The following is a 17,302-nucleotide window of genomic DNA, read 5'->3' on the forward strand; positions in this document are numbered from 1 at the left end:
ACCCTCAATTTATAGGTTTCATAAAATGGAAACAATTAAAACCTACTTCAAAGGTAAAATACCTTTGCCTAGTCAGGAAAGACATTCTCTCACTACTGGCAGAATTCATAGTTTAATTTGCTATTCACCAATTGGTTCTAGCCCTACTGTGTAGGCAAGAAGGAAGAATGTGGAAATATGCAGAAACACATGGAAAAATCTAACACAGTGCCTTGTTTGTAGGTGGATCTATAAAAATATGTGTTGATTGGTTACATTACCAAAAGGAATGAGAAAAAAAGTGGTGTGTTTTTGTGAGAAGACACATGGTAACTAAGAAAGTCAAAATAGAAGTGGTAGGTATTTAATTTACATGATTATAGTCCTTAACAAAGCAAAAGTGGGGGAACTGTCCCTTATAAAAACTGTATAGCTTAAAAATAAAAATTCTATTGAAAAACATTCTGCAATAACACATTAAAACCAATTAATGCATTAACTCAAATAATTACATTTTCAAACATTTGGGCCAATAAAATGAAAGTGTATATATAAAAGTCATTTGATAAAAATAGAATATGATATATTCTGAAGTACAAAGTATACTTTGACAATTCTAATTTTCAAAAACAGTCTTTTCACGTTTCATTTATTCAGTGATGTCTCATTTATTTGGCTTCTATCTGTAGTATCAGTATCAGTATCTGCAGTATCAGCAGGTCACTTGGACCAAATGAACCTAGGAACCAAACTCAATAGTTCCTTGTTGGAGCTGCATCTATCTGCTGTAGATCAGTTATTCTCCATCTCTGTGGCCAATTTTGACATGGAAGCCTCCCTCATCAAGCCCACTACTAGAGATTCCCATCTGTTCCCTGTCTCCTAACTCCCATGCTGGCTTCTCAGCAACTGTGAGACAGGCACACAATAGCTCATGTGGGCAGTAAGGGGTGGCCCTGTGAACCAAGGTGGGAACCTTAAACCACTAGGCCCAAGGCTAAAAAGTAGGGAGTACAAACTTTGGGGAGCCACACCACAGAGATTTTGATCAGATTATGTTTCCATGATTATGCTGATGTGTACTTTTGAGTGGTATTATCAGATAATCTCAGTGATACTCTATCTTCTTTCTATTCTACCACTCAAAACTCTTTATCAACCTAAATTCTTCTTTAAAGCTCTGGTGTTCAATAAAGAATGAGAATCTATGACATGTTGTGAAGATTTGACTTGACAATTAGCTCTAAGTAGAATCCTCCCAATATCACAATATAATCATGAGCTACCAAGTCACTCTGATATTCCCTACTATATGACATTTGTTTAAAAAAGATTTTTACCTTCACTGATATAAAAGTACTATGCGCACATCATGAAAAATGCAAACTATAGGCCGGGCGCGGTGGCTCACGCTTGTAATCCCAGCACTTTGGGAGGCCGAGGCAGGCGGATCACGAGGTCAGGAGATGGAGACCACGGTGAAACCCCGTCTCTACTAAAAATACAAAAAAAATTAGCCGGGCGTGGTGGTGGGCGCCTGTAGTCCCAGCTACTCGGAGAGGCTGAGGCAGGAGAATGGCATGAATCTGGGAGGCGGAGCTTGCAGTGAGCCGAGATTGCACCGCTGCACTCCAGCCTCGGCGACAGAGCCAGACTCCGTCTCTAAAAAAAAAAAAAAAAAAAAAGAAAAATGCAAACTATAAAAAAGAGATGAGAATAGTTTATATGCATGTAAATTTCCAAAATAATCTGATATATTTCATTCCAAGACCTTTTCCTTCGCATGGGGGAGTGGGGAGTGGTTGATGGGAGGAACGCATGATGGGAGGGTGTGAAAAGGATGGTTAGCTGCACCCGTGATAGATCTATTATTCCTTGCCTTTTTCTTACTATAACCTAGATTATCCTGACAAGAAAGTTCCCATTTAATGTACATGTGAGAAGGAAAATACAGTCTTTAGTTGTCTCTTTTAAAGGCTGAATCTTTTTCCAAGTTGAATCAAATTCAAACACTGAGGAAAAGAGAATATTTTAAAATTTCAATATTTCTATAAGAGAAAATAATATACAATCAATTATTTATTACTGAAGAATGGATTCTGCCAACCAGTGAAACCTTTCCTCCTTGAGGCTTCAAATTTAAAAAAAGAGATGACTTCTTGAACCAATGGAATGACCATGCCATTATCTCCAAGCAATCCCAGAGGTCCTAGCATGGTATCTTCTATGACAGTCTTGCTGACCATTCTGTATCAACAGCAAAAGTGAAAGGCTACTTGCCATGAGAACAACCATAACTATTAGCCTTGGTCTTTAACCAACAATTTGATTTCATTCATCCACTGATCAAAAAGCAGAGCAACTTGGTACTTCCAGTAAGGTCTGAGCATTTGAGTGGGTCCAAAAATAAACTGATATTGCTACTGTAGTCCTAGTCAGAAAGTTCATCCATATGTACTGAGAGGAGGCATGTGTCACAGGAGAAGCAAAGGTCCTATGTGAAAATCCCAATTCCAGACTCTCGTTTTCCAGCCATGATGGAATAACAATCATTGGACTTAACTTCCTGCCATAAGAAACTAGAAAACTGGGCAAAATATATGAAACAATTGCTTTCACACATTGGGAAACAGGTAATGCAGGGCTGTCGCCCCTGAGAGAAGGGAAACAAATGAGATGAGCCCATAACTGCCCTAACTTTCTGCCTGGAGGCAACTTCTAGACTGTGGGTGAGAGGAGGGAGAAATCACACAGGAGCTTGTTAGGCTTGGTGAACTGAGGAGACAGAGATGAGAGGAGAGCTTAAGCAGGCTAAGGCAGCTGAAGTTTCAGGGAAGATTTGTGAAAAACAGGATCTATGCTGAAAAAGAGTTCCAGAAACCTGCTTAATGGTGCCCTGGAGTCTTTGCTGAGTGCTAAGCTGTATGTACACAGAGTAAAATTTCACAAGTTTGGGCAAGAAATGACCAGGGACTATAAGCTAAATACTTCCCAGAGTGCATACAAGGTCGGGAAATGTTCGAACTCCAACCAGCCTGAGTGAAATGTCCCCGCTGGGGCACTTAGCAGGGCATGCAGCAGAGATACGTTTAAGGGGGTCTCCCTGGCACGAATGCTACCCTAGATCTTTCCTAAAAAATTTAAGAAAGGCCTTGACGGTGATCCAAAAGTTACTTAGCTGCCTACCAAACCAAAGCCCAACTTTCTTTAACTGAAGACAACAAAAACAAATTCCAGACACTCAGTAATGCAACATTCACAAAATTATATCCAATGAAAAATTACTATACTACTTACACCAGGAAGCAGGAAAATGCAACTCTTAAATAGGAGGAAAATTCATCAATAAAAACAGACCCAGAATGACAAAAATAAATGAACCTATTAACAGTTACTATGACTATATACAAGTATTTAAAAGAAAACTTAAATATAACATGGAGAAACATGGACAGTAAAAAAAAGAACAAAATAAAACTTCTAAAGGTAAAAGGAAAATAATAAACTTTTATTGGGTGGGATTAGCAGCATATTAGATATGCATTTTAAAAGATCAGGGAATACTTGAAAAAAAGAGCAATGTAAGTAAGCTTGGGCATGAACCCTTCCCTAGTTGAACCTTCAGATTAAACTCTGGCCTTGGCTGACACTCTGATTACAGACTCCTGAGAGACTCTGAGGCAGAGGTACTCAGCTAAGACATGCCTGAATTCCTGACCCACAGAAGCTGTCTGTGAGATAATAAATGCATGCTGCGTTTGGCTGTTATGGTTTAAAGAAATTTACTACAAAGCAATAGATAACTACTATACCACATATACCAATAATTACCTTAAATGTAAATGATCTAAATATTGCAATTAAAATTGTAAGAGATTGTCAGACTACATTTTAAAAAGATTCGGCGCTATGCTATCTATAAGAAATCCATTTTATTTTTAAATTTTTTTTTAAATTTCTACTTTAACAGCAAGCTTATCCTTAATATTTAAAAAAGTTTTCAAAAACGGAAATGAGGTCTTGCTGTGTCACCAAGCTAGAGTGCAGTAGTGTGATCCTAGCTCAGTGTAGCCTCAAACTCTTGGGCTCAAGCGATCCTCCCACCTCAGCCCCGCAAGTAGCAGGGACTATAGGCGTGTGTCATCATGCTTGGATAATTTTTAAAATTGTTTTGTAGAGACAGGGTCTAGCTTTATTGCCCAGGCTGATCTTGAACTCCTGGGTTCAAATGATCTTCTCACCTTGGCCTCCCAAATTGTTGAAATTACAGGCATGAGCCACAATGTCCAACCAGAAACTCACTTCAAATATAAAGATACAGATGGGTTAAAGGTAAAAGCATGAGAAAAAGATATTTCATGTAGTTGTAAGCACATGATACTTAGAGGGGCTATTAATATAAAACAGAGTAGACTTTAAGAGAAATAATACATGTTGGTGGTTGGAGTTTTCAACATTACTCTCTAATTGGCAGAACAAATAAAATCAATAAAGGTATAGAAGACTTAACAACTTTATTAATCAACTGAACCTAATTGACATTTATATAACCCTCAAAGGTACATGAAACATTTGGGGTCATTCAAGAAATATATATATTTTCATGAGAGAATTTATTTTAAATAGTTTCCGTGTAATAACACCACTGGACTCTGACAGTTATAACTTAAGATTAAGTTCTTGAATTTCTTCAAATTAAAATTTTTTTAGTCCTAACTTGATATGAGTTTAAATTCCATTATCTAGAAAATCCTTCGAATTGTAATATTTGGGTATTCAAATAAAATCTTCAACTTTTTGAAGGTGCAAGCATTTTCCTTCTCGTGAGGGTTCAGAAAGCGTTGTGCAATCCAAACAGCTACATGATTTCTATGCACAAACAAGTACAAAAGTATGCAACCAGAGGTTTCATTGGTTCAGCAAATTGTTATTTAACCAAATTCCAATTCTTTGAAAAAGATGAAGAGACTAACAAATATAGAGAGATAAAAAAGTTGTTGGAAAACATATTAGAAAAGTAATACTTTTTCATATTAAGATCATGTCTAGTTAAATATCACTGTTATTCTTGGCTTGAGAGAAACAGTAACACACACATTTATCTTTTTCAGCATACACATTTTATTTATATTTTAAACATCAATCAAGAGCCACACAATTCTCTAGTACAGTCAATAACTCAATAATTAATTTTGACCAATTAAGCAATTTATTATTTCACTTTCATTTCCTTTTTTTTTTCCACTAAGGAGACCTAAAATATGCTAGGTTTATGACAGGTTATTAGAATATGATAACATGAATTTTATTTTTAGTAATAATTTTGTGAAGCTTGGTTGAAAGAATCATAAATCAATTTACTTGCCTGTGTCCCATTTTTAAACTCATTCCCAAAATATATTACATTCCTACAACAGAATCAGATATCAAATCTTAAGAAATTTTTGATTGTATAGGACTTTTATTTGGCAGTTAAAACTCTGTTAATTCAGTTAAAGAATTCATTTAAAGGATTAAAAAGAAACACACCAAGAAGGAAACAAACCATACAAAAATTCCCCAACAAACCTGGTCCTCCCAATGTGGAATGCCGTTCACCCTGGAATTTCATACATGCCACTCACAAACTTCAGATGAGACCACCATGAGGCTCTTAGCAGTTAAGGACAACTACAAGCCAAATAAATCCTAATTACCCATTTCCTTAAGCTCTCCAGGCTCCAAATCTCTTGGGTTCTGCCCTTCTCATTTATTTTTAGCATTATATTCTTCTTTTTTAAAAAAGAAATGCATAAAAATACACAATAAAATATTTTAAGAGGATCCAGACTAATTGAAAAACAACTTATAGATCCACCCCCTCTAGTGACCTTACAGCATCATCTAAACAGCTGCCATTACACCAAGATTTCATAGAAGAATATTCTACAACACTGGAACTGTTTCTGTTTCACATATTCTAAAGGTCATTGTAAAACATATGATATATGTATATCATATGTGTATATTTATATATATGCATAAACATTTTTAACATGCTTATTTATACAAAGATAATTTCGAATTTATTCAATTTATTTGTTAAATGATTGGGTTTATAATGAAAAAAACTTAGAGATGTGATTATGACATAGATTTCCTGGAATCAAGAAGAAAAAGAACTTAGAAGACAACTCAGAACACAAAATCTCTTTAAACATTACAAATAACTGTTTTATTACTTCAAAATACCAAAAGTCTTCTGTATAGTACTTATCATATATATCAAATGACTTTTAAAAGAGTCTCAGCAACCATATCTACTATCTTAATCTCTTCAGAACAAGTACATAAGGAGAAAATTCTATAAATCAGTCCTCGATGACAGAGGGTTTGTTTAGGAGTTTACCAAATGAAACAACCCTGCTGGAATTCCTTCAAGTAGCCTGTGAAAATGTCAGAATGGAGTCTGTTTTGGAGGTCATAGTCCCTAGAGAGCTCTGAGTTTTGGCCTGTTTGTCTTTTCACATGCTTTAATATTTGAAAATCCTTTTTTGTAGACACTGACTGATGCCCAGAGAATGCTAGGATTGTGGGAACTGGCAGTACCAACAAGAGACGAACTTCATGGGAAATCAGTGCCCACTGCCTTTGCCCTCTCGGCACTCATCAGATAAGCTGCTCTTCAAATGTTATGAAGGTACATGGTGAGATATTAAGAAACTCAATGCCATTTTACCTTTTTAAAAAAGAAATACTTGTAGAAAATGGGAGCAAAAGTCACTGGGACGACGGAAAAAAATGCTAAGTTATAAAACATCATGGTGAAAATTCTGAAAAACTACATTGACTTAGTATGAATTAAAACACAGTTGACCCTTGAACAACATGACTTTGAACTTCATGGGTCCACATATATTTGGATTTTTTTCAATAAATGTGTTGCAAAATTTTTTGGAGATGTGTGAAAATTTGAAAAAGCTCAGATGAACCACACAGCCTAGAAATATCAAAAGAATTAAGAAAGGTATGTTGTGAATGTATAAAATACATGTGGAAACTAGTCTATTTTTATCATTTACTACCATAAAATATACACAAATCTATTATAAAAAGTTAAAATTTACCAAAACTTACATACACATCGAGACCATACGTGGCACCATTTATAGTTGAGCAATGTAAATGAACATAAATCAACTGTAGTGGATATTGTACTACTGTGACAATTTTGCAGTCACCTCCTGTTGCTATCGTGGTGAAGCTCAAGAGCTGCGAGTACTGCTTAAAACACCAAGTGATGCTCACCAGCTCCGCGTGAGCAGTTGTCTCTCCAGGAAATTGCGCATCGAAGTAAAAAGTAATCTCTTGAGGTTCTCACATATTTTTCATCATGTTTAGTGCAGTACCTTAAACTTTGCATAATGAGACTCCTACGAAGTACCGCTGGTTATTCTGGAGGTGCTCCCAAGAAGCAGAAAAAAGTCATGACATTAGAAGAAAAAGTTGAATTGCTTGATATGTACCATAGATTGAGATCTGCAACTGCGGTTGCCCACCATTTCAGACAGATGATTCATTTTATAAACAGACTGTGTAAACTTCCAGTATTGATAAATACAGTAAAATACTGTAGATATGTGTTCCTCATAATTTCCTTTATTTCTTATGATGAGGTCTTGCTATATATTGTCCAAGCTGGTCTTGAACTCCAGGCTCAAGAGATCTTCCTGAGTAGCTGGCACTACAGGGGTGAGCCACTGAACCTAGCTCCTTATGATTTTTCTTAATAACATTTTCTTGTCTCCAGCTTACTTTATTGTAAGAATATAGTACATAACGCATATAACATATATGATATGTGTTAATCAACTGTTTATGTTATAAGGAAGACTGCCAGTCAACAGCAGGCTATCAGGAGATAGGTTTTGAGGGAGCCAAAAGTTATACGTGGATTTTTTTACTGCATGGGGGTCAGTGCCCCAATCCCTACATAGTCCAAGGGTTAACGATACTGCATTCTCAAAATATACATACTAATAAAGTGCTAATTATGTGCTTGCACTATTCTCTATACTTGATTTAGATTACTTGATCTAACCCTCATAGCAATCTTATGAAACAAATACTAGTGTGATCCCCACTTTGCAGATAAGGACACTAAGGCAAAGGGAAGGTAACTAATTGGTCCAAATTCACATAGCCAGTAATGGTGTGGCTAAGATCTAGGCTTAGGGTGGCTCCAAAGTTGGTACCTCCATCATGGTATTCTCACATCAGGCATGCAAGACTGGGTTAATTAAAACATGTACTGAGAGCCTAAGATGTGCCATATGTGTGTTAGTCACTTTAGATGCTTTATTTCATTCAATCTTCCCAACAATCCAGGAGGCATATGTAAGATTATTCCAACCACGACTTTGAGGGGCCTGCCACCACACATTTAGTGCAACAGAGCAGGCTCTTGCTCGGCTTAACTCTACAGCCCTCCTTCTTTAAAACTAGGTTCTTCTTTTTCAGTCATCCACAAGAATCATCTCCAATTATTTTTCTGTATACAGTCAGGGAAATGTCTTTTAAAAATCTTTGTGTAACAAGTTTATGAGAATATACTACATCATGAACTTTCAACATTGTACTAGAGGCCTAAAAATCTAGGAATTATTTTAGAGTAAGAGGCACAATGATCATTCAATAAATGTTTGCTAACAATAATTTTAAAAAGTATCATTTCCATTCTTGAAATATCAATTTTTTAATACTTTGGGAGAGCGGAGTATTCTGATACAGAATACTTTCCTATAATATGCGGCAGTGGTTTGATCAAGCAGTCCAAGCAACATTCTTCTTAACTGCTATGTCAGGATCAAGGCTTCTGTCAAAGAGGGTCTTCTATTTTGTAGCTATGAATCGCAAATCTGCAGACGGTGCTGACCAACTGTAACACTTGTCAGTTTTTAAACTTAGACTATGAGAACCAAAGGCAAGCCGTGAATCAGACTTTTTGCTTTTCTTGTTATGTCTTCATTAAACGCAGAGGCCATATATCAAAAATTTAACTGGTGAAATAGACACCCAACGATTAGCATTTTCTTAATGAAAACAACAACATAAATACCATAAAAATATGAATTTGGGCTTTAAAAAGAGCTGAAAATTATCTTTTAGCTGACGGTTTGATGCTGTTATAAAATCTTAACACATACCTGCCAACCCTTAAAAACGATCAATAGAAACTACATATTCTAAATCAGACACATTATTTTTGAGAATAACAAACAAGTCAATTACTCTCTTCTTTAAATATGGCAGGAAAGTCTGACTAATTGAGAGAGCTGGCAAGTATGTTTACTAATACAGCTGTGAGGTCTGTATTAAACAGCAACACAACTAATTTGTATCTAAGGAAAATTCCATTGGTTAGCTGAGATGGAAGTTATCTTCCATTCTTTCTGTTTCTGCTGCCCAATGAATAGCACATGGCAAACATGACAATGAGATATAAGAACACATGATGTAATGAGGAAGGGCCGCCAGGGAGACACATGGGCTGGAGGCTGCTGTACGGATGTCATAATGGGCAAGCTGTGACACAGAGAGCGCCTTAGACTTACCCACGCTCACAGACCGAGTCAGCAGAGGAGACTGAAGTCCTGACTCCCAAAAGACTATACTTCCTGTCAATAATAGTGAGGGTAGTCGGTGAGGGCAGGAGAGCCAACGTACGGATTAATGTAAAGGAGTCAGAAAAACATGATATTTGCTAATTAGTCTAGGTAATTATTAATTACAAGCCAAAGAGAAAATTCCAACACATGTTACTTTAACATATCAGTCTTACTGTTTTCTGTCACAAGGGTACTTTATTATTGATGTCTTAAAATATAAGCTAAGTAACAAAGAAAAATTGTCATAGGTCACTTTTTTCCAGTACATTCCCTGTATTAGGCTCTTTTATAGGTATGGTAGAGAACAGGTATCCAAAACTATCTTTTCTCTTTTTTAGCTATAAGAGGTCCTTGTGATTGAGTTACGTGGCAGACATAAGTAAATGGAGCCCCACTTTAATTTTCCTAAGTCAGCCCAGCAGAGGAACTAATTATAAACTAATTGATTAATTCCACAAAGTCTTGTGAGGTCTAAGTGGCTAGGAGGTTATAGTTGAGTCATACTTATTAGACTAATCATTTATATTATATATATAATCTTTTATAATTGCTTTCTGAGGAACAGCAAAGACTATTTCTTAATAAATTTGTTTCAGTTTATTCACTGGTCCAATGTGTAATATAAATGACATGGGGGGCTCTACTTTTATGAAAATTATCTCAATCTATATAGAAAATAATGTACTTCTGTGACTTCAGTAACTATAGAAAAGTCATCTAAAACGTTAAGTAAACATAAAACAAGTAAACAAGTTTAAGATGATGTCTCATCATCGGTTTAAACTGCTAATTACTATTATGTTTTAAATCTTACTGTTAATAAATGTGTTAATTGTGATGCCCCAAAGGTATTTCAACAAGAGGACACAATTTAAAGACTAAATAAATTACTCAAAATGAGCTTCAGGGGTGCTGTAATAGGGTCCATGGTCTTGCTGATGCACAAAGCTTCATCCACCCCCTCATTGATAACTAAAGCAAGCCCATGTTAGCATTCTGATGCTGCTACTCCAGCAGGAGATCAAACTCACTGCCAGCTACAAATGGGAGAAGGTAAAGTCACACACAGCCCCCTCCCTCGCTCCAAACACACTGCATGGGTGTGTTCTGCAATGCACTGAAGCAAACAAAATCCTCGGTAACAACAAAAACTGTCTAAATAAGACACTCAGAGTAGAAAAATAGAAGGCAGACAGGGTTACAGGTGCTTATTTACATTGTGAATCAAAACATACTAACAGGAGACATTATAAAGGTCATTATGAAAGAGAATACCTCACCCTTAAGGTACTTACAAGGCTTCTTTTTCATTTTGAAGGGTTCAAGAGATTTTCACAAACAAAAAGAGTATGAGAGTTGCCACAATTAAGAATTTCATTTGCAGTTGGGAGGCTTATAGCTTGCTTTTAAAACTATAATTGTGTTTAGTATAAATCCTAAAGCCCAATTTTTAAAAATATTAATTTAAAACAACTAAGGAAAATTATATTCACAGAGTATATACTTCTTTTCTCAGTGTAAGTACTCTAACTCCTGAAAGCAGGAAAACAAGCTACTTATCAGAATGTTTATTGATGTCCTTGAGAATTACATGAAACACTCCAGATCCTAAATATGTTAACAGCAAGGCCAACGACAAGATTTTAGAGAAATTTATTCATTTCTATTACTTCCAGTTATAGAAAAGGAAAGCAAGAATTCCACAGCTCTGTCTTGGCTACTGAGCATCTATTTGTCTCCTGCTCGTTTATGACACTATGACAACTTTCTGTCTGGCTATCTGCTCCAGAGAAAAGTATAAATTTCCTCTCTCTCCCTCACCAATCTCCATTCATTCATTATACCAGCTCACCTACGGCCTCAAGAACCCAGTTTTGCCCAAGACAAATGCTCAATGCCATTGTGTATTTCCAGATACTCAGACTGACAGTAAGCCTAGCAGGTTAATGAGAGGCAGGGAAATGCTTTCAAACTGAAACCCCCAAAAAAGGCCAGCTCTAAATATACGCCATTCATTTTCTATGGTGTGAGGCAAGCAGTTTTCTTTGGCTGGGTTCCACGGCTAGGCAAAGTTCACCTGACTGTTTGCAAATATGTTAATACATGTATTGAAACCAAAGCAAAAAGCCATCTTGGGTTCTCTTGTGTGCAGGAAACTTCTGAATAAATTATTATCTCTCTAGTAAGTGATCATTTCAAGAACTGAAAAAGAGATTATCTAAAATTATTCTGTATGATAAATTTAATGGATGGAAAATCTCAGAAGAAAAGATTTCAAGATGGGACTATAAGCTCAGAACCCTAACAACTGCAGTAACGTTGTAATACCAAAGTTTAAAATAAGAACGGCAAATGTCATTCCTCTTTATTGAGGCCTAAAACACACTGACTACTTCATAGTGAACAGAGTTTGAAAAAGCCTTTTAGTTCAGGAAGAGGGAGGTAGATGATACTGATTTTACAACAGTCTAAATCAGCTGGCCTGTGCTATTTCTGTGACCATGTCAACATGACTGCTCCTCACCTTAAAAGTACCTGGACTCAAGACATACCACAAAGTATTAAAATACCAAACAGTTTTTAAAAATGAAAATCTATATTAACTTCTCTGCTTACTCTGTAATAATACTGGCAATGACTTAAAACCTTAAATTCACCAGCCAGCATCCCTGAGGGTTGCTCTGCCTGTCAGCTTACCGGTCTTGCACACAACCTCAGGAAGGAACAGCTTCTCCCGCAGGGTCCCCTCAGAGTGTAGGCACAGGCAAAGGGCGGCAGCTCTTTCAGTGATGTTGTTTCTACTCACTTTGTCTTTCCTTGCTGAGCTTTTCCAATTTAAACACTAAAGTACTATTCCTTTGACTGGTTTCCTTTTTATTCCCAGTCTGCTCATGTGAAGGAATGCAAATCGTGAAAAAGATGGATCTAACGTGTATTTAAAATGTTAAAATGAAGCTCAATCCCCTGTATATGCATTGTTTTAGTAAAGGTAGATTATGCATGTGTTTCTGTACATCCATTTTCCTTCATTAAGGCCTCACTTGTTAGGAAAAGTTAATTGCCTAAATATGGCTGATTTACTTTGAGGTACTATTTTGGTCACATTCAAGGGTAAAGGAAAATCCCAGCTTCTCTTTACTAAGTATCTCCCCTATGTGCTCCAATAGTGGGAATATCCTGCCGCTCCACTATCATCAGTAACATAAATATGAACGTAAAACAAGGGAAGATCCTGGAATCATTAAACATCAACTTCATTTTCCTTGTAAAGTGTATTATAAACTATTATATATTACCCTTTTAGACACTAATCCCAAACTGAAATATCTCCATTCTTCCCTCAACAGAAAATAATTCTAATAAGTGAAATTCAAATGTTTAGGAATAACAATAAAAGACAATCACCAAAAAAATCTGAATTCATTTATTTCATAATATCTAAACAATACTTTGTATTGATTAATTTTGATGCCAACACCTGCATTTTGTATGACTTAAACACTGCATTAAGAAGACCTAAAAAATGAACAACATGCCTGAAAAAAATCATTAAAGTAAGAATGTTACGGTCCTTTCATCTATATATTACTTGATGTGAATATACTCTGCTCACGTAACTGTCAAAAACTTAGATTTAAAAAAATTTTAATATATTTGCTTTTATTTTGAAACTGACAAAAATTTTATATATATAATATATATATAAACTGACAAAAATATATATATAATATATATATAAACTGACAAAAATTTTATATATATTATATATATTATATATATATATTTTTTGAGACAGAGTCTTGCTCTGTCGCCCAGGATGGAGTGCAGTGGCACAATCTCTACTCACTGCAAGCTCCGCCTCCCGGGTTCATGCCATTCTCCTGCCTCAGCCTCCCAAGTAGCTGGGACTACAGGCACCCGCCACCACGCCCGGCTAATTTTTTGTATTTTTAGTAGAGACGGGGTTTCACCGTGTTAGTCAGGATGGTCTCGATCTCTTGACCTTGTGATCTGTCTGCCTTGGCCTCCGAAAGTGCTGGGATTACAGGCTTGAGCCACCGCGCCCAGCAAAAATTATATATATTTATCATGTACTTTTTCTTGAAATATGTATACACTGTGGAATTGCTCAAATGAATTAACATATCATTATTTCAAATGTTTACTATTTTTTTCATGGTGACAACACTTAAAATCTACTATCTTAGCAATTTTCAATACAATACATTGTTATAAACCTTGGCTACCATGTTGTGCAATAGATCTCTTGAACTTATTCCTCCTATCTAACTGAAATTTGTATCCTTTGAGCAGCATTTCCCCAAAAACCTAGATTTCTGACAGCCAAATAAGGATGCCTTTTATGCCTTGGAATGTATATGCAAATTAGGTTAATATATCATAAGCCTGAAATTATATGTCTGAATATAAAATAAGGCTTCTATAATAACTTCCTGAAGTCATTTATTAGAAAAGAGGGAACAATCTCATAGTGGAGTCTTTGCACGGCTTCTCAGAATATGAGATGTTCTTTCATTTACTCCATATTGAACAAAAAAGGACTCTTGAAGAAAACACATTGGCTTAAAAACCGACTTCTTTTGAAGCTATTTTCAGGTTTACAGAAATATTTTAATCAGAATTAGAAAAAAAAAAGGAAAAGAGAAAAAAATCAATACATCATTCCCAGTTAGAACCTTAAAATGCAAAGTGTTGGGTGTTGTTACAAAGTGGCCTTTTAAAAACTGCTTTTTAAAAAGTAGTCAAATATTATTCTCTCAGAAAGAACACTAGTAACAGTTAATTCTGGGAAAATAGCTGTGCAGGTAAGGGACAAGATTGGGAGGGTAACCTACTTTTCACTGGGTAATCATAACATTTTAAACCACATGAATACATTATCTGCTTAGAAAAAGGCAAAATTCTAAAACAGAAACTAGACCCCATAAAACGTAACAACCAATGACAAATCAAACAAGTATTATGTTATGGAGATTATGAGTATATAACTAAGACAATAAAAAAAAAACTGTTTTGTGAATGGTACTTGCGATTTAGACATGAAATTTTCAGTGCCGGGGGGAGGCATAGCATTTGGAGATATATCTAATGTTAAATGATGAGTTACTAGGTGCAACACACCAACACGGCACAGGTATACATATGTAACTAACCTGCACGTTGTGCACATGTACCCTAAAACTTAAAGTATATATATATATACTTGAAATATGTATACACTGTGGAATTGCTCAAATGAATTAACATATCATTATTTCAAATGTTTACTATTTTTTTCATGGTGACAACACTTAAAATCTACTATCTTAGCAATTTTACATATATATAAAAAGAATCAGTACTACCAAATATGGGATTTATTCAAAGATACCAGGAAGATTCTTTGTGTCTAAAACACGCACCTACATCCTTCAGAGGCCTGGATTTCCAAAATTACGCCCTATCTTCTCATAAGCTAAATCATTATTTTGTCTCCTACAAAATATCAAACATCTTTTGAAGAAAACATATTAAACCCAATTGGTCAATAATAACATTGTGGTTAAGTTTTAAATTATTTTCTGTGTGGTATTTTGACTGTTACTAAAGAAAGACAACATTAAAAAATGCATCTCTCTTGTCCCTTGTACATATTAAGTGCTTAATAAATGTTTGCCTAATGAAAAAAAAAAGAAGAAATGTTCAGTGCCAAATCATGCACATGTTACAAAACTGCTGTAACTCAAACCAAAGAGACAGAAATGAAGATGCACCCTGGAAATTAGTGCTAGATGGATGATGCACAGGGGTTCTACTACTGATAAAAACACTGACCACAAAGATTCACATATAGACTTTGAGCAGGATGGTTTTATGAACAATGAGAGTGGTTAAAGCAATCCTTCTACATTATTGCAATGCTTCATAAAATGTAACTACATTAATAAATTAAAAATTTTACCATTTAATCTATTTCCTTAAAAGTTTATAAGGGGAGACTGCTCTATATTTGGGCTTGCCACCTTATATTCTGGCATACATATTAACTTTTGCTGTAAATGACCATAAAGGATAAAGTCTCCTCACTCTTCCCTCCCCATTACAGAAGACCATTATTGTGCACAACTATGTGTTCTGATTTTATACCAGTTCAACTCTTATTTTCTTTTAGGGTAATAACTTGGACATTATACTGGTCCAAGTGTACTGTGTAAATCTGATCACACTTAGTCATGTTTCAGTAAATGTGGCTATATTCTCTCAGCTACTGTCTAAGATAAATGTGGGTTCTTAAAAGATGGAAGGTTTAACCTGGGCGCGGTGTCTCATGCCTGCAATCCTAGCACTTTGGGAGGCCGAGGCAGGTGGATCACGAGGTCAGGAGATCAAAACCATTCTGGCTAACACGGTGATACCCTGTCTCTCTACTAAAAATACAAAAAATTAGCTGGGCGTGGTGGCGGACGCCTGTAGTCCCAGCTACTTGGGAGGCTGAGGCAGGAGAATGGCGTGAGCCCAGGAGGCAGGGCCTGCAGTGAGCCGAGATCACGCCACTGCACTCCAGCCTGGGCGACAGAGTGAGACTCCGTCTCAAAAAAAAAAAAAGAAAGAAAAGATGGAAGGTTTAAAAGCCATCACCAGTGAGTTAACCACAGCATCCTGAAGGTTTGACGGCACCTAAGATGCTGCTTTAAACCTATCAAACCACCCACCTATTGGCCGGGTGCTGTGACTCAGGCCTGTAATCCCAGCACCTTGGGAGGTCAAGGCAGGTGGATCACAAGGTCAGAAGTTCGAGACCAGCCTGACCAACATGGTGAAACCCCATCTCTACTAAAAATACAAAAAATTAGCTGGGCATAGTGGTGCGTGCCTGTAATCCCAGCCACTCAGGAGGCTGAGGCAGGAGAATCACTTGAACCTAAGAGGCGGAGATTGCAGTGACCAGAGATCACGCCACTGCACTCCAGCCTGGGCGACATAGTGAGACTCTGTCTCAAAAAACAACAACAACAACAACAACAACAACAACAACAACTTATCAAAATGGTCAAGGGCTGTGCCTAGCAACAAGATTCAGATACAAAGCAAAACATATTTTATTTGAAGGAGAACAAGTACATACCAAAGACATGTACTAAAGGCCTAAGAAGAGTGGTATATGTATGGTTTTTTTTAATCCACTTTCCTAAATAAGGTAAGTCCAATGAGTAGGAGGACTGGAAAACACTCAGGACCCAGGAAAGTAAGTGACAAGGTACATAATGAGGCACTCTGCAGGGAAAACAGTTTTATTTCTTCTGGCTTTTAAAAAACTGAAATTTACAAATACACTTGTGAGTATAGGATTCATCAGAACTGTGGAAGGTATAGTAATTCCAGAAAAAAACCTTAATTCTGTTTTTTAATGTGTATCCTTAGAGTGCTTGTAAATTTTAACATTACTTTGTTAGATTTTGTATCTTAAGTATTAAAAGTATATGTAATCTATATTTGTTTATGTTAAAAATTGACAGTACTGTGTCTTCTGGAGACTCTGGAATATCTCTGTGAGCGATGAAAATTTCCTGAACAGATAATGAATAGAAAATATTCATTTTGTAGACAAAGATGAGGCAGCCAAAGACTGAGACTATGACTGTATCCAATACCCATTAATATAATAAATACTCAAA

General features: G+C 36.1%; 1 protein-coding gene across 5 annotated transcripts in view; it reads right to left on the reverse strand.

The window, feature by feature from the left end:
• The window catches only part of MRTFB (myocardin related transcription factor B), a 190,359-nt gene that overhangs the window by 104,053 nt on the left and 69,004 nt on the right, over nt 1–17,302 (reverse strand). For 2 of the 5 annotated variants that reach the window (XM_030799136.1, XM_030799138.1), the window contains exons 4-5: nt 9,573–9,635; nt 6,175–9,017 (exon numbers count right to left, since the gene is read on the reverse strand). The exons of the other annotated variants lie outside the window; for them this stretch is intronic. In XM_030799136.1, the coding sequence (XP_030654996.1) occupies nt 8,986–9,017; nt 9,573–9,635 (95 nt within the window). In that variant the 3' untranslated portion in view covers nt 6,175–8,985. Of the gene's footprint in view, nt 1–6,174; nt 9,018–9,572; nt 9,636–17,302 lie in introns of those variants that run through there. 5 annotated transcript variants of the gene reach the window in all.

Source organism: Nomascus leucogenys, chromosome 18, assembly GCF_006542625.1.
Source record: "Nomascus leucogenys isolate Asia chromosome 18, Asia_NLE_v1, whole genome shotgun sequence".
NCBI lineage: Eukaryota > Metazoa > Chordata > Mammalia > Primates > Hylobatidae > Nomascus > Nomascus leucogenys.